This window comes from Mustela nigripes, chromosome 15 (genome assembly GCF_022355385.1).
Source record: "Mustela nigripes isolate SB6536 chromosome 15, MUSNIG.SB6536, whole genome shotgun sequence".
NCBI classification, from domain to species: domain Eukaryota; kingdom Metazoa; phylum Chordata; class Mammalia; order Carnivora; family Mustelidae; genus Mustela; species Mustela nigripes.
The window spans coordinates 75,044,790-75,070,480 of record NC_081571.1 but is presented as its reverse complement, the minus strand read 5'-3'; the positions used below and the strand labels follow the sequence as shown (position 1 = coordinate 75,070,480).

The window sequence follows — 25,691 nt, the reverse complement described above, 5'->3', positions numbered from 1 at the left end:
CGTGAATAAGAATACCAATTTTTCTTGGACTAATGTGATCTCAACAAATAAAACAAGATATTTTGAGGAATTAATATATACAAATAATTAAAAGAATTCTGAAAACAAAAGTTTATGAGGGGCAGGTAGGAATTCTAGAAGTTATTAAAATAAATGTACAATTTGCTAGATAATTTGGAGGTGAGATTGATGGAAAGCAATAGAAATGTAGAAGTGGAGCTGAAATTATATGACTATTTGCCATATGATAAGGGGGGTATTTTAAATTAGGGAAAAAAATTTTTTTTCCACTTACATTGTGCTGAGTCAGCTGATCACCTATTTGAAAGAAAAATAATATTAATTCCTATCTCACTTCTTATACCTAAATAAATTCCATATTTAGACTGATTTAAATAGTGACATCTGGTTCAGCATATTAGACATAATAAAATGAGGAAACTAAAACTACTTCATGAAAGTATGTGGGTACATACTAGTCTAATATTCCAGTGAAAGGTTTTTTTTTTTTAACTTAGATAAAAGAATAGCAAATTAAACCACACAGAAATTTAAAATTGATGTTTGCAAAAATATCACAAATGGATAGAGGAAAATACATTAAACATATATAACAGATAATAGGTGAGTCTTCTTAATTTTTAAAGAGCTGGTAGAAACCCATAAGGAGGAACAAAAGGTCCACAGGCTAGGAAATTGGCATTACAGAACAACAGATGGCTGGAGAAAAGAGAGGACTTCCTCCAGGCCTTTGTTCCTTGCCCCCTTTCCACCATTTACCTTGTACTCATTTTCATCATGACAGTCACTTGCCATCATTTTCCCCAAACAGTTCTTGCCTCACCCAAAAAGGGATACATTGGTACTTCTAACTTGCGCCTTGAAACTTGACCATAGATCTCTTATACACCATATTTTTCCATTTTGCTTTTTCTTAGCGTTGGTCATTTTCATTGTTCTATCACTCTTGATTATAAATTTCTTAGTAGAAGAAACTGTGTCTTCCTCATCTCAATCCCTGACACCTCAAGCCCTAAGAAACTACTAACAATCCCCATGTTTAAATAAGTAAGCTAAGAAGACCTTCAGGGGACACACATTCTGTGTGTCACACTGTGTGACACAATGTAAGTGTCCTTGAGTTACATCTCCATCATCGGAATCTAAATCTCTGGATAAAATCTCAGCAGAACTGACATAGCAGGCTTCAGGCAAGGCACCAGTTAGTCTCAGCCTGAGAGAGAGGTACTTCATGGCTCTCCTTTTCATTGTTTATCCGCATAAGCAGCTAGAAACACACGCATGGTAACACAGCATTGCTCTCAAATACAATTCACAGCATCTTCCAGGTGGCTAAACTGTACAGAAATGAGATTATTTTTTCTTCTGAGACTCTGAAAAGAGTAGAAGAGAACCCCAGTGTTCTTGCTCACCTTGCTTCTCTGCCAGCAACAGATCACAATCCCATAACTCCGCGTTCCCAAGCATTTACTGAATGCCTAATAGCTGAGTACTCATGAAAGCTAATGCAGTGGATGAAAACAAATTAATTTGATTGGTGCCCAAGGCAGTTGAAGGGTACACCTGCATTTTTTGGTTTCTTAGTACTGAGAATAGATGTTGGATTCGATCACAAGCTTGCCTGTCATTTTGGGGGAAAGAAATCCTTGTTTGGGGAAAGAAAACTTCCCTTTACACTGGTGGGTGTTTTGATCTTCCCCTATTGTTGTTGAGTCTTTAGGATGTACACACACTTTCACATTGGTGACATCTTCATTGAAGGCAATACAGCGGTCTGATATTTTTATGTGAATCATCTTTAGAACCTGTGTTCCTTGTCTTTGGATGTAATAAATACTCAACAGAAAAAAAAAAACCACAGAAAAAAAAAATAATTGCCCTCAATGATAAGTGTTGGCATACTTATGATGTTAAATGACGTGTTGCAAAGTCTTCTGAAGCATTTTTAGGATGAGTTAGAGCTAATATTCTCTTGGGCGCCCTGGCAGGGAAGGTTTTATATTGTCCTTGACAGCACTGAGTTCAAGCATCAGTAACAGCATACTTCGGACTTTCGTGAACAAGATACACAGTAGGGTAATGAGATTATAGAAAAACTCAAGGAGATGTTAAGTGTTTCACACATAGACAAAGGATAAGCAGAAAATCATATCTCCTCGTACAAGAATCATTTAACAATTAATCACTCCTTTGCTCAGGCGGGTCCACTATGTGTCAGGCATTTAATGTCCTCTTCTACAATAGTTGGTTTGAGTGTTCCTAGCAAAACAAACTGCCAAGAGAGCTTACTGTGTAGGATTCAGCCTGGAAAGTAGCAGATTCAAGACCTCACTGAACACAGAATGCGGTGCTTGGAAAAGGATTTACTTTGGAGTCATAGCCACTCGGTGTGAATTGTTAGTGTCACACATTAGTAGAGTGACCTTGGCTAATCACCTCTCATCTTTAAGCCTCATTTTCCTCATTTTCTTTAATTTCAAAAACAACGAATCAGAGTAGTTTATCCGCAGTGTCCATTTTGTCTCTAAGATCCTTTCAGGGTTACAGGGCCCTGTTGGTCTTTGTATCACCCTGGGCCTTATTTCCTGGGATCTGAGAGCCCAGTTTACGCCTTCATTTTACTAAAGCCTATAAAAACATTTTTAATGAGTCACTAGATTCCAATTATCACTTTTCCCAGACATCATCATCATCGTAAATCCTCATTAAGAAACATTTATTGACCACTAATGTATACAAGATCCACAAATCAGAGCTGTACATATAACCCTATATTTAATAAGGAAAAACTTGTAAGAATGGAACTAACCAAAGATCTTGGCAGAGAAAGTATGGGTCTCTTAGCTTGGCTGGATTCTGTTGGAATGCTCTATTATCTATGTACATATGTATTTATTTATTATTTATTTATTTATCAATTTATTTATTTATTTAGGTCTTGGCCCCTTTCATGGTCTTGAATCTGTACCTTGAAAATAAAAGAAAAAAAATCATGAAAAATGTGTTTGTCTTCATTAAGTTGCTCAGTACGGCAGTATCATTTAGAAATATTTCTTTCTTGGGACATCTGAGTGGCTCTGTTGGTTAAGTCTCTGACTCTTGATTTCGGCTCAGGTCATGACCTCAGGGCCGTGAGATCAAGCTCAGTTGGACTCCACACTGAGTGTGGAGTTTTCTTGAGATTCTCTCTCTCCCTGTCCCGCTTCACCCCCTCCCCCATTAAGAAATAAAGAAGGGAGGGAGGGAAGAAAGAGAGAGAAAGGAAGGAAGGAAGGAAGGAAGGAAGGAAGGAAGGAAGGAAGATTTCTTTCTTTCTTAAGGAGTCTCTGGTTTTTAATATAACTGAAATAATTTGATAGATGGGTATATAAATGTAAAATTAAGGCTATTATTCCTATATGCCTTTAGATAATCAAATGCAATTCTCTGTAAAAATAAGTTTCACTTAGCAAAATAAAAATACAGTTACCTGTTGGAAATGTTCAATCTTAGCTTGCTTATAGAGGAAAAAAAAAAGAAAGTCAAATAAAAAGAGGTCCTGTTTTTTAAAAAAGTTACTCAATAGTGTTTTCCTACCCACAAGGCTAATTTTAATACAGGGTGATCATTTTAGTTTTCCACACTGAAAAGTTAGATATCAGGCTTTTCGGATCTTTAGTTCTCAGCTGTTTCCCGTCTGTTGCATTAAGGCTGTTCTTCCCCTGATCCGATCAGGTAAAAATGAAGAATGTGGACACCGGAGTCCTCTTCCACCGAACACCAGCTTTAAACTGCGTGCCCGCCCGAGCAGGTGTCTCACACCTCCGTTGTCTTCCTCTGCAGGCATTTATGTCCATGTTCCAGATCCTCACCCAGGAAGGATGGGTAGACGTGATGGACCAAACTCTGAATGCTGTGGGCCACATGTGGGCTCCTGTGGTAGCCATCTATTTCATCCTGTACCATCTCTTTGCCACTCTGGTGAGTTTCGCATTTCATTTCACTTCTCTCTTAGAACCGTAGTGGGATGACCATCAACGGGCGTCAGTGGCCTAGTTTCCATTTCAGAACAAGGGCCAGAGAACCCAGATACATAGTCGGACCAGATGAGGTCCCTTCCAATCTCAATTCCTATGAATTGAGTTCCTGGAAGAACACTAGATTTCGGATCTGAAAAAGGGGTCTCCATCAGATACAAGTGTCCACATGAGGGAAAACAAGACGAGACAAAATGGGAATCCCACATTAGTGTGCCTGTTTCCCCATCTCTGAGCATTCCCATTCCCACTCTCCGTAATTTAAGAATCAAGCTGGCCTACATTATTAGGCCATTATTATCACTTATCATGTAGAGGCAAGATCTCCAGTGTCATTTCCTTTTCCAAGCTGAGACTAAACTGAAGTCAAGGCGAAGATCTCAGGGTACAGTGACAATTGAACTCCGTGTTTTGGGGCTCTGCCAGAAAGAAACGCATGAGAAAAAATTAAAACTCAGAGCTTCAAATATTGTAAAAAGCATCATGAAAATTAAATACCAAAACCCAGGAAGAATTGACTTCTGTCACACCAGCAGATTTTTTTCTTTTCAATGCATTTCTATTAAGCAGAAAGGAAAAAAAAATGTGAAATGTGGCCTTGATGTATGAAGGGCTGTGATTCTCAGGTCTTTTCTCCTTATAATAAAAGCATGTGTAGTTAAGAAGCAAACGTAAGCTCTATTACGTTAGAAGTTCCCAGGTAAGAACGCAAAATGTTATCCTTTATCAGAAACACATGAAATTCAAAAAACAAAACAAACAAACAAACAAACAAAAGAAACCCCTGCTATTATTTATCAAGAAGCAAAATATTTTATAATTTTATTCTTAATATTTGGAACAACCAAGGTAGGTAATGCTCCCGCTTTACAGATGATGAAACTGAGGCTCAATAGAGTTAAGAAATTTGCCCAGTGCCAGATAGAGTGTAAATGCTGGAGCCAGAATGTTCCCACGTCTTCGTGATCTCACAGCCTGTGGTCATTCGGCCATCTCGCTGTTTGCTTAGATCGCGACGTCTCCACTGTCCCTGAAAATGTCTTCATTGAGTCAAGCTCTGCCCAAGAGTCCCTAAAATAAAACAGATTTCAAGTGAGTGCAAAGGTCCCTTCCAATTCTGAATATGAACCATGTAAGTGCTTCAGAAACTAGATGTGTTCAAGGTTGCTTTTGCTATAAACAGAGCCTTTCTTTAAAAACTGAGACCCAGCCGTCAAGCAGTGTGTGGGGACGCATGGTTATGAGGTGTAAGGTTCTAGGTTCAAGCAGTAGAATCACATGGAAGTAGTTTTGGCTTTTTTTTTTTTTTTTTTTTTTCTTGCATAGGGTGACTTTTCAAATATGCACAAAAGGAAAGAACATTCAGCAGGGGAAACGGACCCCCGGCTTCCCCAGTGAAATCTGCCCGTCCTGCATGACACATGGCCCTGAGCACTTTTCATCCTCCTTTCCAGACCTTTAAGTCTCTGACATTAATTCACTCACTCATTTACTCATTCATTCACTCACTTATGAAGTCAACTGTTTTATTAAGCATCTACTTTGTGTTTGAGTTCCTTTAAAACTATAGAATAGCTTGGAGACTATTAGTCATGGGTTCAAGGTAGGAGGGAGATGATTGAAATCATCCGTGAATGGTAATAATCTATCTAATTTTTTTTTCTATTGAAACAGTATACTTGTTTGCTCTTCCCCTGGCAGATTTTTCACATAGATTTAATCCTTTAGTGAGAGTCTCACACAATATGAAAGCAAGAAGGAAAATGATTCAGTCTAGTAAGCCGTTTACCAAAGTAATATTTTTTCAAGTGAACTTCTACAGAGATCACTAATACAATGAAATAAAATATTAAATCTGGTGCATTGACTTCTTGGGCAATCTCGATTTTCCTAATGGGGCCAAAACCATGGCACTGACAGTGGAACCCTGAAGTATTTCCAAGGACTCTCAAAGGCTCACCTGTGCTCCTAGGAATCCACAGAGCACATCTGGAAAACCCATACGTAATTCTGCCTTTTCATTCTACGGAGTCAAGTATCTGCCCAAAATATTATTGTAATTTTTCCATCATGATTTTGAAAAAGAGGTTCTAAGTTAAAACTATAAATTGAAATAATGTCTTCTTTTATTCATAACCTTTTCCAAATCTGGAAAGCAGTAAGGGCACTTTGGGAAATGAGGTGGAGTACAGCTACTCCACAGCTGTAGAGTTCAAAGTCCAGGTTCAGGTTCTAGTCTGCTTGTCCAAGATGGGTGGCTTTGGAAGAATTAAACAACTTCCCTGACATCTCTGTCATGTTGTCTCCGAAGGTGAGGACAATAATGCCCCACGTGCCTACTTTCTACGATTGCCCTCTCCATGTGAGCTGTAGTTTTGAGGATGTTTTAGCCGTGGAATGTGAGGGTGATCACAACCATCTCCAACCCTGAGTTTAAATAACATGGTGTGTGCATTTAAAGGCATGCCTTAATAAATGCTAAAAATTTATTATATTGGTTCAGATGCTTTTAATTTATAGAAGTAAAGTATTATTGATCAATCTTAAGCGTCATTCGTGCCCCTTCCCGGACTGATTCCTTCATTGTTTTCATCTTTCCTCCTTTTCCCACACCTCTTCTTCCAGACAACAACTAGGATGCCTTTGGTCTGAACCTATCTTCCAGTTTTAAATCATATTTTACTGAAGTTAACATGCTAATAACTATAGGAAGACTTATTTGGTTTAATATTAACACAAGCAACCACTAAATCATACACATAGATGATAAGGCGCACGCCAGTTTCAGAGTTGTTAAAATGTGAAAATAAATGAGTGTCTTAAAAAACCAATGAAGTACAGTAGTCTCTCACATGTATGTGTGTCCATTAAAAACAGATAGTGCCTTAAATTTAAGGTTATGATCTACAAACATTTTATACTATTAGTTTGTAAGATTCATATTAATTTTCTAGGTTGAGAAGGCTCTGCCCCAGTGCCCCGAGGGCCGTCCCTAGGGGAGATGTCCTTGCACACGGTTCTCCCTACTATGACCACACACCATGCTGACCTGATTTATACCTGATCATTGTTTTCCTCCTTAAAATCATTAGTAGCGACAATTTTCAGAATAAATGGTATCCAATTCTACATACATTCTCAGTTACTTTCGTCACCAAAGACTGTCTTTACAATCCTTTCTTCTTAATGCATATAAACTCCATCTGGTCATTATTCTATGTAGTCAGGAATATACGGAATATAACGGACTGTGCCATATTTGTTTATCAGCCCCTCCTAGTGGAATGTTTTGCTCTCCTGGTGTTGCAACTAATACGTTTGTACGTTGTGTCCACTTGTGTGAGAGTTTCTCTAGGATCGATGTGGGAAGGTAGAGTTCAGGACCCTCTATCATGCCCAGAGAGCTCTGTAGCATGGACTGTGAGCCCATATTTCAAATCTGGTCGGCAGGCTTTCTTTATACATCTGGTGAGCCAAGAATGGTTTGCGCATTTTTAAATTAATATATAAGTACGCACAGAATATCATCAGTGTTGTCTCTTGGCCCTCTCAGCCTAAAATATTTACTGTCTGGGCCTTCTATTTGCCGACCCCTGTTCTCAGGCAAGCGGCACTAATTCACCCTCTCAAGTGCTGAGAATCCCTGTGTGATGTTCTCACTTCTAGTTGATACCGTTAGACTGAAGGTTTTGACAGTCTCATGAGTTGGATGGTAATATCACTTGGCCTTAAGCTTGCATTTTTGCATTTCAGTAATTGTTAATAAGGGAGCACTTCTTCGTGAATTTACTGGCCATCTTCGTGATTCTCGCAATTGCACTGTGTGCTTTACCTGTTTTCCTAAAGGTTAGTTTGTCCTTTTAAAATGCATTCCTTGGAGGGGCACCTGGGTGGCTCAGTGGGTTAAGCCTCTGTCTTCGGCTTAGGTCCTGATCCCAGGGTCCTGGGATCCAGCCCCTTACTGGCTCTCTGCACAGCAGGGAGCCTGCTTCCCCCCACCCTCTGCCTGCCTCTCTGCCTACTTGTGATCTCTCCCTCTCTCTGTCAAATAAATAAATAAAGTCTTTTAAATAAATAAATAAAATGCGTTCCTTGGAGTGGTACATAGCCTCGGGACAGTAATCCCATAGTGCTGGCAATCCCACAGGTGTTGCAAATCTCTCTGAGGCAGCCTTTTATTTCCAAGTGTCCGTGAGGGCTTTTGGCATTACATTTTGACGTGCTCAAGATGATCATTTTTTCACTTATGGTCAATATTTGTTCCGGATTCATGCTTAAGAAACTCTTTCACACCCTGAGGCAGTAAAAAATACTCTCCTCTGTCTTCTAATCGTTTTAAATCTCTGCCTTCCACTGTTAGGTCTTTAAGTAATCCTAACATACTGTTTGTATGTATTGTGAGCCAGATAAAATACACTGTTGCAATAAAGCTCAAATTGGTTTTTCTCAGCCAAATTTATGTGAAGTTTTTATGTTGTGAGATAATTAGTCAGGTTCCCTGATTGTGACATCTCACGCCAAAAGTTTAACTACCCAGATTGTTATATTTACGAGTGATTTTTTTTAATGAGAACTAATTAATTCAGTGAAAGAAAATACCTCATACAACTAAATTAAATCTGATAGTTCCGCTTCCAGACTATGCTGCCCAAAAAGACTTGTCACTTCCCCAGTTCATGGGAGATTTTGCCTGCAGCGTGACCAGCAGTTGCTCGGCTTTTCCTGATATCCTCCAACCCACAGGCACCGTGAGGGACTCCATGAAGTTAGCTCCTTCTGATTCAACCCGGCTTTCCTGAATCTTAGCTCCTGGTCTAAGCACCAACCTACTTCCTGGCCAGATTGGACAAGAGCTTAATCCCTGCCTTTCTGAGCCTATAACTGGTACAGAAGTAGCCAAAAAACACAAATCAACCAACCAACAGATAAAACCTGTCATTCAAGACCTCATGACCCAAGGGATAGAAGGCTGTGGTTGGCTGTGGGTTCCGTGTCGCATAAATGAATTTCTGATTCTCAGTCATCCAGCCCTGCCTGATCTGAAACAGTTAAAATATTGACAGTAAACGGAGACGGTTTGTGGGTTGACAGATCAGTATGTGGAGAGAGACCACAGGCCCCTGAAACATACCCACCACATTCCCTTAAAAACTGAACACCTTGAAGTTAAAATCTCCATTCCATAAGCTTGTCTTTGGGCTTGAACTTCATTAAAATGAGCATTTTTCTTAAATTGTATGCTTCCTTTTGCAAAATACTACAAAGTATTTTAAGCCAATCGCGTGGTGGGGGTGGGGAGATGTCCACATAAATACACAAGCTCTGCTTTGTTTTTTATCCACACTGGCCCAGTGGTGCCGCACAACCCAGGGAGTTTCTGATTGAGTCTTTTCAAGGACAGGCATATGCCAAGCAGCAAAGCAAGGAAGAAAAAAAAAACAAAAAAAACAAAAAAACATTTGGCTGCAGTTTGGTTCTGAAATAAAAAACAGCAGGCTATTCCATCGCCCCCTGGGGACACCAATTTGTCAGCCCACAATGAAAATCAAGCTTAAGTGTATAGCAAATGCATATTCATAACCATTATCTATTGTCTCTTTAAAATATCTCTCCCATCGCCAGGTATGTATTGTGTATTCTGTCCTGACTGATTGCAGTTTGCTGAGTGCTTGTGAAATTCATCTTTTCCCCCACTTTTGCCAATGATTAGGGGATAAGGGCTGTGGAAGACTTACTTATCCAGTTGAAAGACTCTATTTTTTTTTTCCCCTCAGTGTTTTTCCATTTATTATTGTTTCAAAGGAAAGCCCTGTGATGTGAATACTGAAAGAGAGAAAATGTAATTAAGCGTTCATTGTGGATAGTCTTTTTGTTACCTTTGAAGTGCTTAAATTAACACAGCAATCTCTTGATTTTGCTTCTGTGGCGACAGCTTTCTGCGAATAGTCATATTTTGCTGACAAAAATGGGCTTTCCAAAGTGTAAATTAAATAACTTGATTTTCTAGAATTCATTTAAAAGTGCATCTGTGTTGAACACATCCCATTTTACATTGCTCTGATTACATTTGACTTTTTGTTGACCTGTGTAAAAAACGAGATTGTTTCCAACCACAGCTCGCAGGACAACTTAGAATAGTGTGATTGTAAGTGGTAAGAAGGAAAAAGAAAAACTCAGGATTACAGGGTGTTGCCCAGAGGCCTGCTGTGCTGCTACGGTATGCTTGAAAATAATTTTTAAAAAAGAATTCTTAATGAAGTTCACTGTAGAGAGGGGAATAAGATTAAAGGTGACCTTTCAACTAATGGGCTGTCGTTAAGCTGTATCGTGAGGGAAAGAAAGTAGTAAAAGTAAACTTTAAAGAAATAGTGGGCAGGGGAGGTGTATACAAAACAAGGACATGACTGTACGCAGAGTTCAAGAGAATGAAAAAATCTAGGTGGAGATTCTCAGTCAAGAAAACCCCTTCTCAAATGGTAAGACCACCATCGTCCCCAATAAACTGTGACTTTCAACAGTCTGAGTCATGCTGACCCAAACGTTGAGTGTTAGGTAGAGAGGATGAACGGTCACATCCCAGCAAAACTGGAGGGAATAATGAAATGGGGAACACACCTGCTTCTGCGTTCTGCGGTCTACCCAACCGTGCTGAGATGGGTTCTGGGTAAAAGGAAGGAAGACAGATAATTGCCTGTGGTTGAATGAATAAAACTTAAAACATTCCAAATATCTCGCAAACTCTTAGCTCAGGAGAATCTGACTTTTTCAGTAGAGTGTGTGGAGTGAGACGAGTAGTCAGAGAAGAAAAGACAGTTTTTGAGATTTTGTGGTGGCTGAACACCTATTAAGACAGTGGGCCAGGAACCATATCGAGCCTGGAAACAGATCCTCCGAAATCCTCTCAGCTGGAAGGTCCGAATCCCACTGATATGTTGGAATGTCATTCCTAAATGTTTAGGAATGAGATTTGCCAGATTTCCAGAGACTTGACATGTGACATTTTCCCCACTAAGTGCATTATCAAGACTAAAAGTATTTTGAGAATGGACATTATAATCTGAGCAAACTAGAAGAATTAGGTACCTCTGATACTTTAATAGTTATTCTACACATTTTCACTGAAATTGGTGATTCAGAATGTATCAATATTGGTCATAATATAAGGAAGTGGATAGAGTACACCAGTTGTCTATTACATAGTAGAATACTTGGGCTGCATATTAATACAGTGGAATGTTATAGACCTGTTAAAAGTAGATACCAGCCAAAGTGTAAAAATATATATAACATATATATACATGAATTTTTTTAAGCATTGCACGAATTAAACGCCACTGTGTTGAAAGTGTAAGTGTGTCTTAACAAAGCTCAAGAGGAAACGAAGGGCTGGACCGTTAGCCTCTTTCTCCCCTGAAAGTGCATCATTGTGATGTAGTATTCTGTGCCACATTATAAATTCACATATTATGTAAATCTATATATCTAAAAAAAAGCAGAGCATAATTTAGAATTGGCCAAATGTAAGGGTAAAAGCGTTCCATGGAAATAATGAAGCTTTTGTGATGCTATGCAGTGGGTCCCTGTAAAAAATATTTATTAGGGGCACCTGGGCAGCCAGTGAGTTAAAGCCTCTGCCTTCGGCTCAGGTCATGATCCCAGGGTCCTGGGATCGAGCCCTGCATTGGGCTCTCTGCTCATCAGGGAGCCTGCTTCCTCCTCTCTCTCTGGCTGCCTCTCTGCCTACTTGTGTCAGTCTGTCAAATAAATAAAATCTTAAAAAAATTATAAAAAATATTTATTAATCAATAACGTCTTAATATAAACCCGTGAACCACACGTAATGACGATAGAAAACCTTTAGGGACAGCAGCCGTGACGCCCGTAGGTAAACCCTGAAGGTAAGGCTCAGACGTCAGTGTCTGGGTCAAGAATCTTCGTTCACGACCTTTACCTCGGCTTTCTCTAAAAACAGAACAGATAAATGGGGAAAACAAAACAAAACGTTGAGGGAATCCGGGAACGGTCCTTGCTTCCAGAATGAGGACTTGTCCCCCACCCCGGTGACTTCTGGGGGGCAGGAGTGGCCAACACCCAGACCGGCTTGCATCGTCGCCCAGCCGTGCACGGGCCCGGTCTGTGGGCGAACAATGTGTCTTTGGCAACAAGAACATTAAATCTGAGGGCGGCGGAGCTGTCAGCGTCCCTTCACTTCTGTTCCTTAATCGCAGCGGTGAGGGCCGCCCTATCGGAGTGTGAGACAGAGCTGCAAAGTAATTCTCACCTCCTTGCCACCGCAGCAGCGAATCCTGCCTCTCCCGCGCCTTCTAGTTCCCATCCAAACAGGCCATCAAAGCCAGACTTCCGTCGCCCCCGTATCCCAGTGCTCGGCGACAGGGACCCAGCTCAGAGTCCACGTCCAGCTGGAGCTCCGGGAGGAAGCCCAGGCTGCCCACAGATTTTTAAAGATGATTTCTGTGGGTGCCATCGCGCCGTCGGGTTCATGAAGCCCTGCTGCCGAAACATGCACGGATATTTGCTGGAGGAACTCAAGTTTAATGATTTTTGAAAACAAACTTGAAATTCTCTCCTATTATTCGTGAATGTGTTGCCCAGACCCCTTCCCAGCTGCTTCATTCTGTGGACATGGGCTGTCAAGCCACGCAGCGCCCTCATCATCTCTCCCAGCAAAGCCCAAACTCTTGCTTTTTGAGTCTCACCTTCTCTCTACCCTGAAAACTCAGCTCCCGTCTGTACAAGAAGGAGAAACCACGGCCATCTCTCTGTCCTGCTCTGAGGGGAGCTTTTCTCTCTCCTCCAGGAAGAATGTATAAAATGACAGGGTTTTTTTTTTTTTTAAGTAACAAAATCTTACGTATTTAATAGCCCTTTGTCAACCTGTACTTTATACTGTCTAGTCACCGTGCCAATGAGCCAATTTAAAATAACTACATTATGAAAAAAAAAATTGCATTTGAAAGGAAAAGAGGTAACAGAGGGGAAGCTCATGTCATCACTTAGTGATCATTACAACCTCCCTCTCACACCTCCCAGCCTCCATGGGTGGCATCTGGGCAAACTGCCACCCCCCTGTCCTCCCTCTGTGGCCTCTGGCAGCCGTGCTCTGTGGTACTTAACCACTCACCAGGCCCGTAATAAGCCACATGCTCCCAAGACCTTGTCTTCACACATGCCACCTGGAAATCCTTCCTCATAATTCTCTTCCTGCCGAAGTCGTCTTTCTCCTTGGTGTCTTGATATCTTGGTGGCACAAGGTTGGATTCATCAGTGCCTTGCGATCTTCAGCAAGTAGCGTTCAGAAGACACGCTCCGGTCCGTTGGCCCCAGTCGGCTCTCAGAAGTCTAAATGCTCAGATGGCACAGAGCTGACCCTCTGATACTCTGCTTGGGTTTAGCGTTCAGTTGTCAATCTACGTACCTCTGAGCCTCCCTCTCAAACCCCTGCTCCAATTTCCTTTCACGTTCCTCTTGTCTAAGAGGAAATAACATTCTCCAGGATGGAGCTTGAGGGAGGCAGGTTGGGGGGAGTGGGGGTTGTTATCTCCATGGTGGGGCAGAAGCCACCCTCGGGGCCAGCAGCAGTGTTGGTGCCAACCCGGCTGTGTTCCACACCCACGACGCGGCCTCACTTCTCATCAGAACTTGAGGGGAGGTCGCCTCGCTGGAGGCCCCGCATGGATGAGGGGTGGCCTGCCCAGACTTGGAGGACTGGGAAGTTCTGAGACGAGAAGGAGGCGTGAGAGAACCCCAAGAACAAGTTTCTCTCGGTTCCCACCTAGAACGGCAGAACTTCCCGACTTCCTGAGAGTTGAAAGCCAGCATGTAGGAAAAACACTAGTGCGAGAACAATGGCCCAGGCTGGAGACCAGATGGAGAGTAGAGGGACTTGAATGGGAACCCCCAAAAGAGGTGTCCACGTCTTAACTCCCACACCTAGGAATATGACCTTCCTGGGAATAAGGGTCTTTGCAGATGTCATTAAACTAAGGTTCTTGAAATGAGACACCCTGGATTATGCAGGGGAGCCCTACCTCCAATGACAAATGTCCTCATAAGAAATGGATGAGGACAAGTCAGAGGAAGAAAGAGAAGACCACATGAACATAGAGGCAGAGGCTGGAGTGATGCCGCCCCGTGCTAACGACTACCTGGGGTCCTTGGAAGCAGGAAGGGGGCAAGGTTCATCCTCCCCTGGAGCCTCTCAAAGGAGCGTGGTCCAGCTGACAATGTGATTTTGGACAACTGGCCTCCAGAAACATCAAGAAGTACATTTCTGTTGTTTCCAGCCACCACTCCTATGCCGTATGTCACAGCAGCCCTAGGAAACTAACACAGAGGGTGTCACTGAGAATCAGACCTTATCAGGAGCTACAGAAGCTGAGATACTGATCAACTCACCAGAGGCCCCCAAACAAGCACCCATTGCTGCCCCTGATGGAGAACAGAGGACAGGCCCCATGGCCACAGGGCACCAGACGCTGATGAGAAGCATGCCCTTGAACTTACGCCAGTGAAAGAAGCATTTATTCAAATGTAACTGAGTTTGAAAGGACTGAATTGAATTGATAGAGGAAGATTCAGCTTTCAGCCAGCAAACAAATGGAGAGTTTATGGACTAAATTAAATTCATTTGTAGAAATATCAAAAAAATTAGTTTCTCCTATCCAAATTTATGTCTGTATATTTTCATGCAGGCTGTGCCACACGCCACAGGGTTGTTGGGAGAAGATTAAATGGAAAAAAGGGTAGTTGCAATTCCCTGAGCTATTGTTATTATCCGTGATAGGTCACAGACAAGGGCCCCAAACTCAGGTCTCCCACCACGGTGCTCCTTGTGCCAGGCCACCAACCGACGACGGCTCAATTTGGCTGTGAACTCATAGCGGTGGGTCCAATACCGTGTCCGTGCTCCTGACCAGGCAGCGTCTGACACATGGTTGGGGCTCCGTCAACTCCCTGCCGAATTTAATTGAAGAACATAACCTCACTGTCCTTAAGTAGCCTGCCATCTGTCTGGTGTTGGGAAAATAATTAAAAATAAAATATCCTGCCAACCCAGAAAACCTCTCCACCAAGGTAGATGAGAAAGAAAACAGTTTCCTCATGGACAGCCCCAGTCCAGACTGCGGTGGGCATCCCAGGCAACCTGCTGCAAAGACCACACCGACAAAGCCACCTCACGTTGTGCCGGTATCCCCACGTCGCGTCTGTGTCCGCAGGGTGAACGTAACCAGGCCTCGCCTAGGACCTGACAGCAACATTTGTTAGCGTTCCCCCCAAATTCACCTGGTGATTGGGGTGGCCATCTGTGGTAGCTAATTATCTTCCTCCCGAAGAAAAAGAAAACGGATATCTTCCAGATGAGTAGGTGGTTTTGCGACATGGTGCCGGGTTGCTAAATGACACTCACCTCTCCTCTCCCCCAACCCCCGCCTGAAAAGGGGAGACAGATAGGGTGCTGTCTGCCTGATGTTTACGTGTCAGAGAGATTGCCCCCCATCCAAGAAAATTGTTCCTGGGCTGTAAAATAAGTTGAGACTTATTTTGCTTTGAAAAAGGTATATCTACATCTCAAAGGGACAGAGGAAGACTTTCCAGAAGATGACAAGTTTTCTAAAGGAAATGCTCTAAGAAAAGGGACTTTCCCTCTTATCATCAGGGAAATTTTTTTCTTTTTAGATTTGGTCTACCCTTTACTGGGCAAATTGGAAAACTGGTTAAATTAGGAGAGAGCAGGGCCTGGACAAGTACCCGATGAGTGATGGAAATGGTGTCCTCCTCCACTGACACTGTTGTTGATGATAATATCAAGGTCATGCAAGGGGACTAAACTTAAAGGGGACTCTGTATGGTCCCACTGAGATTAATGTCTGGTTAGAGGAAGGCGGAATGTATCGGTGCCTAGATGTCCGTGGTGTGGCAGGCATCGTGACATCAGTAAGTTTCTCATCTAGACCATTCCGTATCTTCTTTAAGTTCTGGTAGGATCCCAAACGACATGGCTTTTAAACAGAAGGGTGTTGGCACTTGTCCCAAGGCAAGCATATATTGTCAAAATTTAATAATATCTGGAGGCTCTTTTCCCTCTTGTTATATACTCACTGAACTTGGACAAGAGCTAGCCATTAACTTTTGCATAATAAATCTCTCTGGTACTCAAAAGTTATGACTAAATTGTCTTAACTTTCATACCTTCATACTTAACCATCTAATATTAACAAATGGGAGTAATTTCTTAAGAGGGAAATTGAAAGGAAGAACATAAATTAGGAATGAAAAAGATTTATCAAACAAATATGGAACTTTAGAGAATTCAAACTTGAAAAGGACTACAATTAAATATATATTTTTTAATTTTACTTTTTTGTTGCTTTCTTTCTTTTACCTGATTTATCCATTCAAAAAAAAAAAGGCAATGCCTTTTTTACTTAATTTGTGAGATGTGGTGAAATACAAATAAAAGGGGGAAGTCTGTTTTTCATAGAGGCAGGCACCCTTAACATTCTACAGTACCTCCTTCTAACATTCACTCCATTGTTCTTTTTTGTACCTCCGTGCATTTCTACCCTGTACACTCCTATTTAATATTGTAATGTGAGGATTTTTCCAATGTTATTAAAATTCATGAGTGCATTCGTTATCTTGCTGTATAACAAATTATGGACAATAAGAGCTTACAAGGATAAACATTTATTTCTCACATATTTTCGACAGGTCAGGAATCTGGGACAGGCTGAGCTGGATGTTTCTAGCTCAAAATGTCTCATCCGTTTGCAGTCAAGATGTTGGTGGGACTGCAGTCACATGGAGGCTTGACAAGGGCAGGAGGGCCGGTTCCCAAGATGAATCACTCACAGGGCAGGAGGCTTTGTCTCATCACCACATGGACCTCACCATAGGGCCATTTGAGTGTCCCCATGTCATGGCACCAGGCTTCCACCAGAGTGGGTGATCCAAGAGAGAGCAAGCTGAAAAGCACAGTGTCTTTATCACCTAGCCTCATAAGTCACCCACGGTCATTTCCATAACCTATTGCATAGATCAGCCATATTCAGCTTGGGAGCAGGCTCTGTGAGAGTGTGAACACCAGGGGGCCCTCTTGGAGACTAGCTACCACAATGGGGATTTTTAATGGCTGTGTGAATTTTATAATAGAGACCTGCATAACTGCATTACCTACTTATGTAAGGTTAGATACTGTTTCTAGTATTTCATTATTACAAATAGCTACCAAGCACCTTTGTATATAAAGCTTTTCAATACGCCGAATTATTTTCTTTGGAAAATAGTCTCAGAAGTGTGACTGTGGAGTTATAAAAACTTTTTTCTTAATTTCCATTTTAAGTCGGTGTCATAAAGCAAATTAATTTCTTATATTGTTTATATCAGTTAACATATGCATTTCCTTTAACAAATTTATGATAAATACCTTAAAATCCCTATGCAATGCTTCAGAACTGCATGTTCATTTTTCATTTAATGCATTCTATGTAGCATATATTTTAGGTAGATAGTCTATATCATATATATATATATATATATATATATATATATATAATGTTTTGATACTTACAGCATGTGGGTTTTTCATTGTTATTTAATCCTTTTATAGATCCTCCTGAGTTTGTTTGTTGCTGTTATTTTGGACAACTTAGAACTTGATGAAGATCTAAAGAAGCTTAAACAAGTAAGTAATGTGTGGGGAATTCTTCAAATCTGCATTTAAAAATATACGGGTGAAATGTGCTTACAGATACTGTTAAAAGAGAGATTCAAAGTTAAAAAAAAAAGATTTTAATAAGTTAAGGCAGTCTAAGTTGGCAAAATTTTCTTTTGTTTAATATTTATCCATTATCAACAGAGAAAGTTTTTTTATTGCTCTATAATTATCCGAGGAATATTTTCATATTACTATTTTGAGTAAAAGTAAGATGGACATACTACAGGAAATTGGATTGGCCACACACTTCTCCTTCAGCCATTACATGAAGGTTGTTTGAAAATGAAATGCCTCAAGGCCAGATTGCCATTTTGCATAATTTTGTGTGATACTCTTGATCATCATCATAAAAATATTAAGCATCAACTTGCCTGACCCCTAGACACTAAAAGAGAATTTAGTCTTGGTGCCCATAGTCATTATAAGAAATGGAATAGAATAAACGATTAGCTCTGTGCCTAGTTATGTGTGAAAACAGATTGGATATTATAGCATTGATAATCATACTCCCAAAAAATGGAAATGAAAATGCGTGAAGGTTATATGACTGATGGCAGAAAGATGACAGGTGTGATGGACCATTCTCACAGTTTCTGTTGCATGGAAGAACTTTGGCTTAAATATTTGGCTGTGTCAAAGAGTAGAGACCCTTTGAGAAGTAGAGTTGGTGTGAGAAGAGGACACTGGATAAGGTATTCTTTTTTTATTAAAATATAGTTGACAGTCAATGTTATATTGGTTTCAGGTGTTCAACGTAGTGGCTCAGTAATTCTATATATTATGCAATGCTCAACATAAATGCAGCTACCATCTGTCACCATACAAAGTTATTACAATATTATTGACTATATTCCCTATGCTCTACTCTTCATCCTCATGGCTTATTTATTTTATAGCTGGAAGTTTGCACCTCTTAATCTCCTTCACCTATTTTGCTCTCCCCCACCTCTTCCCTGGCAACAACCGGTTGGTTCTCTGTACTTATTAGTCTGTTTCTGGTTTTTTGTTTGTTTTTGGTTTTTGGTTTTTTCTGTTTATCTGTTTATTTGTTTTGTTTTTTAGCTTCCACATACAAGTGAAATTATACAGTGTTTGTCATTCCCTGTCTGACTTATTTCATTTATCATAATACCCTCTAACTCCATCCATATTGTCACAAATGGCAAGATATCATTCTTTTTCTGCCTGAGTAATATCCCATTATACATATATATATAGATATATATAGATATATATAGATATATCTACACACACACACACACACGTATTTGTATATATATGTGTATATATATACCAGTTCTTCTTTATCCATTCATCTATCAATGGACACTTGGGTTGCTTCCATATTTTAACTATTGTAAGTGCTACAGTAAACATAGGGTCACATATATCCTTTTGAAGTAGGGTTTTTGTTTTCTTTGGGTAAATACCCAGTAGTGGAATTACTGGATCCTATGTTAATTCTATTTTTTCATTTTTGACGAGCCTCCATATTGTTTTCCACAGTGGGTGAACTTGTTTTCATTCCCACCAACAGTGCACAAGGCTTCCTTTTTTTTCACATCCTCGCCAAGCTTGTTGTTTGTTGTGTTTTTGATTTCAGCCATTCTGACTGGTGCTCGGTGATGTCTCATTGTGGTTTTGATTTGCATGGTCTTGATAATGAGTGATGTTGAGCATCTTTTCATTTGTCTTTTGGCCATCTGGATGTCTTCTTTGGAAAAGTGTCTATTCAGCTTCTCTGCCCATTTTTTAACCAGATTGTTTGGGGTCTGGGGGGTGTTGAGTTGTAGAAGTTCTGTATATATTTTGTATTTAACCCCTTATTCCACAGATCATTTGCAAATATCCTCTACCATTCAGTAGGCTGCCTTTTCATTTTGTTGATGATTTCTTTTGCCATGGAGAAGCTTTTAGTTTGATGTAGTTCCAGTAGCCTATCTTCGCTTTTGTTTCCTTGCCTGAGAAGGGGGGTAAAATATTCTTGAATCGCCCTCCCCAGCACTGCAGAAATAATAAATGGGATGTTAACAAAGAACCAAGGCTACAAAACAAGTCTTACCTGGAATTCAAGGGAGGCCCTATACATTCAGAACTTTCAAATTGCATCTGAGTTGTCTTTTTAATGAAGGCAAACACAAAACGTATTTAAATGGTTTTATTGTCATTTGCATATCTTAAAGTCACTTTAGGCATTTTATCTTTGTATTTTTTATCTCCAAAGTCTGTGCTTTTAACCAAGGGCGTCGATAGAAGAAAAAATATATATTTGATAAAAAGGATGCCCACTGTGAGCATATCAAGGAAGGATTTAAGTGCTTTCCTGTCCTTCAACTACACAAGCAAAATGGCCCTCTGGGCATAGTGGAAATGATTTCTTCCAGACCTTTTCAGTTTGCAGCAACAGTGACAGGTTATTCAAATGAGAGTTGGGAACTTCCTTTATGCCATAGATGCAAATGCTTTATGCAGCTTCTAGTTATGGAAATACAGAATTAGTGAGTTCAGAATTGAAACTAACCTCATCAACCCACATAACTAATAAAAATCTGCTGTTGTATAACTACATTAGTTCTGGCTTTACAAATCTGGTATTTAGATGTGGGTTTTCCTGTATGCCATGTTCACTCTGCATTGACTTTTAATGTCCTCTAGTAGAGGCATATGTATTGTATGGATAAAATGAAAAATAGTCTATTTTTTTTTAAAATGGGTGATACAGCCAGGTTCAATATAGTCTTAAATAACCACTGGCCAACTAAAATTCCATATAATTCCAGCCCACGTTTGTAGAATAGTTTTTCCACCAGAAAGAAGTAAACTAAATCAGTATGGCAGTTTCTTTTCAAGTTTATGAATTTGAATATACTAATATTTGATGTGATATTATATATAATGTGTATATATATACACACATTTAATATATATAATATATATAATGTGTGTATATATATATACATATATATGTGTGTGTGTGTGTGTGTGTGTGTGTGTGTATATATATATATATATACTTTTTATGGGACCCCCAAGAGAAAAACTAACAATAATTAAAAATCAGGACTTTAATTGACATCCACTTTCGTCTTGGACTCGACAGTTTTAATAAACTGTATGGTGCTTTGTTTTGAGCATCTATCATTAGTTACAAAATGGCTTTTATTTAATCACCTGTGGTATATTAGTGACGCTTTGTATTTCTGGAAATCCTGTATACCAGAGCTCATTATCCAATTATGCCAGCCTGCAATTTGAAGTATCTTCTTTGAATATTTAGAGATCTTTGAACACTGAATAAATAAAACAGCAAACTCATTTTCATGAGTAGTTTTCACATTGGACTAACACTACCTATCTATTAAATTCACCTATTAATTCATACTTGAAACTCATCAAATATTATCAGATTAAATTAAGATGTCCTATTTCATTTTCTTCCATTTTGTATAAGCATATTTCATTTCATGAGTTTTTATGAATTGTATAATTTTTTATATCCCCCCTTATTTCCAATGATCTTGGCCTTTGAAGTGGGGTTCATCTACATACATAGTTACAAGAATATACCCCACCCCACCCCCACACACACATACACTTTCATACACACATGCATATAACCATGTGAATACCTGAAACATTAGCCTGTCTCTCACAGCATCTTTCAGACCGCCAATAAAATTGTTACCTAGATTATTCATTTATTTAGTTTTCTGTGTGCAACCTCAGTCCTTATGGGTTTAAATGCAAACACTCTATTTTTATTTTTCCGAGATAGAGAACAGAATGAGAAAGATGTAAAAAGCATTTGATTTTCTTAACATTTTAAGTTCCAGACAACACTGCAGACTTCATAGTCTGTCTTTGTTCAGTACAAACTTATTTTTCATCCTTTATCCTTTCGCCAACTAATCTGTAGTTTCTTACGGCTCCAGTAATATTTGTCGGACTCATTCAAGTGCCAGGTGCTATATATTATCACTAATCTGAATTTCACAGCAGCCGTATAATGTAGGCATTATCAATATATACATCTTACAGATGGAGAAACTAAGGCACAGAGAAGTTAAGTAACTTACTTAAGGCTACACAGCTAATACATGGCTGAGTTAGGATTTGCATCCAGGCAATTAGGACCTAAAGCCCAGGCTCTATTACTGAGTCACAGAAAAGCTATATATATACCAAACATGAGTCATACCTTTTGTGGAGGCTCTCTCATAGGACTGCTAATTACTCATATATAAGTGACATAATGTGATTATATTTTAGATGACAGAAACATTATGATATTCATGAAATAACCATTGCTATGAGAGGCAGTTTTCTGAGGAATGGAGGTGAATTAAGCAAACCAATCATTAGAAGTATCCAAAATAGTTCTCGTTTTCCCTGGAAAAGCAGATGATTTAATCAGAGCCACTGGAGTTAGGACTTTTGCAGCAGCTAAGAGCTCAAATGCTTACCATTCACTCCAAATATGGCAGATGCTGCCCAAGAACCCTCTTCTCTCAGTGACCTTCTGGAACAATGAGTCTCTTCAGACAATGACACAAGCTGCTTACAATATATCACATTTCAGTGAGGCCTCTAGAGACTTTTAACATATTTTATTATGATTGTGGTAAAAAAAAAACAATTGTGTTAACATGTAAATGTTGGTTCATAGACATTTTTCAAGAGTAATAGTAACCAGTGCAAGTCACCTCTAAAATGAAGAGGTTAAGTATAAACACTAAACAAAGCTGTTAGAAGGAGAAAGTCTGTTCTCATGCTCAGCAGAGGAGGAGATACGACCCTGAAGATCGATGGGAGAGGAGGGAGCTAAAAGTTAGGGAAGACAATAGAACGCAAGAGAAGCAGGAGGACGTGAAGTAGGGAATTAGGAAAACATTCAAGATATGAAATTAACGGAAAGAGCACAGATTATGAATCTAACCCTGTGACGAAGGGGGAGCAGTGGGACCAAATCCAGAGTCAGGAAAGTGACCAATCAGGTTGCCAGATGGCAAAGGACACCAGAGCCCTTCAGGGAGAAGCTCCCTGAGGCCAGGTACATTCTGCATGACCCATTGTTGGTGGAATCCTGGAATCACATTCTTCTTAAGTACACCCATGCTACATAGCTTTTTCCTGTTGTTTTCTGGTCACCTCCTTGCCCTTTGCGACAGCTGTTACCTACCACCTAGGGACTGCTGACCTGCAGAACTTTTCAGGGGAAAGTGTGGAGCTGGCCGCCATTTTTTTTTTTTTTTTTAACACTTCAGGAAGCCTAGAGGGACTCGTTCATGCACCCGATGTAAGACCAGACGTGCTAACTCAAATGCCAACTGCAATACTTTTTGCTGGAAATCTGCACATTCTAGGTGGCAGTGCAACTTCCCTTATGCCAAAGTTTTGTTATTGTTGTTGTTGTTTTAATGGGATTCAGAGGGGGCACACTAATAAGACTCCTTGCCAACACATTTTGAGAATTTCTAAAGTACGTGTTCCCACCAGGCCTACCTCCAGCCAATATCACAAGGACTGTGCCTTGAAAGCCACTAAGGTAGTTTTCCTTTTGTCATTCTTCAAGAGAAATAATGTTCTAAGAAACTGTACTAATGCTGCTCCATATGAAATTCATCTTTTGCTTTCCCTGTGTGTTGCATATAAGACTCAGCTGATTCCCGGCAGCGATAAAGCAGTAACCATCATTTCATGGCTCTCATACCTAATTAAATAAAGACCATGCTTCTCTTTTCACCATCCTGACACCCAACGCAAGCCCTGGAGATGGAGACAGATAGAGATACAGGTTCAGATATAGATAAAGATACAGGCATATAATGGTTTTCTACACAAGATCAGAAAATTGACTAGAAATGAGATTGTGAGTGGGTAATTTGGCTATTGAGAAGCCAAATCAGTTTGCATACAAGCTAAAAATTTCCTTGACCCAGTGCTGTCCTCCAAACAGTAGTAGGAAACAGTGACCTTGGTCCTCAGTCGCCATAGCAAAGACACTGGAGGATAAAAGTGGAGTTTTGCAAACTTCAAAAATGAAGAAAATCCTCACAGCTTTAATGATTTTTGCAAATTCAGTGCAAGATAGATATAAAGGGTTTTCTTTCAAGCAGTATAAAATTCATTAAACTATGAGGAAAAAAACCCACAGAGAAGCCTCAGGGAAAGAATCGTTGAAAAGGGAAGTATAGATAGACTATTTAGATTAAATTCAAAACTCTGAAATTAAAACTGTTTCCCCAGTGCTATATCAAGTTTCATTTGAATCCTAGTTCAAATTTGATAATGTTTGGTCTTTGGTGGTGTCCACTATTAGTGAGGATGGACATGTAAAGGAGCCTTTCTATCTTATGACTCTAAGTTTTTAAAAAAATTATATTCCTTTAAAATATGAGGTCTAGGAAACTATTTCTCTTTCACCTACCTGGGAGCTTTCATTTTCATCTCCACTTGGTGTCTCTGTGAAGGTCTTTCTAGAGGGAGGGCAGTCGCACAAAGATAAGTGTTGGGCAGTGTGCCACTCAGCTCAGCACTGGTTGCCATCTCCTGATCTGGGTCAGGCCTTCAGTCTTCTCAGGATTTTGCCCATCAGTGAATTAATTCAACCTAGTATAACATAAAGGAGTGACATAACTCTGTGATCCTAAATATCACCCATTGAAACAACTTCATGCAAGGTGCTCCATATTAAATTTTTGGATTTTATGTTAAATATTAAAGACACAGAAACTAACACTCAAAGGAGGACATTTCTCGCCCACGTTCATACAATTTGTAGGTGCCCAAGTTGGAATAACATGGGCTCTCTGATTCTAATCCAGTGTCCTCACCAAAGGACATCATGATGCATGCTCAGAGAACCAGTTCCTTCATTAATTTTGAGACGCACGTCTAGAAAGTAGGTTGGAAAGTGTACTTACATTTGTGGATTATCATCTTCTCTTCCTGTGGGTATATAGACTGAGGGTCAAAGTATAATCAGGACATAGTCTAGGGAGCCAGGAATCAGTGTGGGGGATGGGTAAAGGAGGAAGGCTGCGTGATTCAACCATAATGGCATAGGCTAAGGTCATATGAGGTATCCCTTTTATAGATAGGATGCTACTACTCAGAGATGAGATCTACCTGTTTCATAATCCTGGGGTCTGACTACTTCTCTTCTGCGGTTCAGATGTTTTGTTGGGGCAAGGGACATAATGATGACCAACATATTATTCCTGCCTTAAGGTGCTTGTGAGGTGGTGGAAGAAAGTGACATGCAAACAGATGCTATGAGAGGCTTGAGGACACACAGGAGACACACAGAACTTTAATGATGAGATCAGAGGTGTTTTCTCACAAGGATGGGGTAGACTGAAATCTGAAGTAATGCCTAGCCAGGTGAAGGGGGTTAGGAGAAAGTGGCATGAGGAAGCGCACTCAGGACCACAAGAACAGCAAGCTTTTTCTTTGGCCAAGAGGAAACAGTGGTTTTCTGGAGACCACTAGAAGTTTACTGTGGCTCAAGTGTTGAGCAAGGGAGAAATGGTGTGTTGGAAAAATGAGCAGGGCACTGCAGGTGAAAAGCTATGAGTGGTGAATGAGCAAATTTAGGTATTGTCTGAAAGGCATTTAAGCCCAAGAGTGACATAACACCCCCTACATTCCAGCATCAGCATGGGAAATGGACTGAAGGGGCCCTAGACTGATAATTAGGACCATTGGTCCTGAGCCAGGCAGTGATCGTTGCCTCAACTAAAGGCAACTGAGACAAGGGAACGTGTAGGGGTGGTGGAATACAGAGGGTAATATTTGGTGATTAGTTGGAAGTAAAAGAAGAGCAAAGATAGGTGACCAGGGTGTCACCTGGTTTTCTAGATTACCAGAGGTATGCCAAGATGGAGAGAGCAAGAGAAGGAACGGGGGGGGGGGGG

The 25,691-nt window shown here is 40.2% G+C and overlaps 1 protein-coding gene across 5 annotated transcripts in view; it reads left to right on the top strand.

Annotated features, from left to right (window-relative positions):
- The window catches only part of NALCN (sodium leak channel, non-selective), a 303,976-nt gene that overhangs the window by 178,061 nt on the left and 100,224 nt on the right, over window positions 1-25,691 (top strand). For all 5 annotated transcript variants that reach the window (XM_059377544.1, XM_059377540.1, XM_059377545.1 and 2 more), the window contains exons 14-15: window positions 3,844-3,981; window positions 17,668-17,742. In XM_059377544.1, the coding sequence (XP_059233527.1) occupies window positions 3,844-3,981; window positions 17,668-17,742 (213 nt within the window). The remainder of the gene's footprint in view (window positions 1-3,843; window positions 3,982-17,667; window positions 17,743-25,691) is intronic.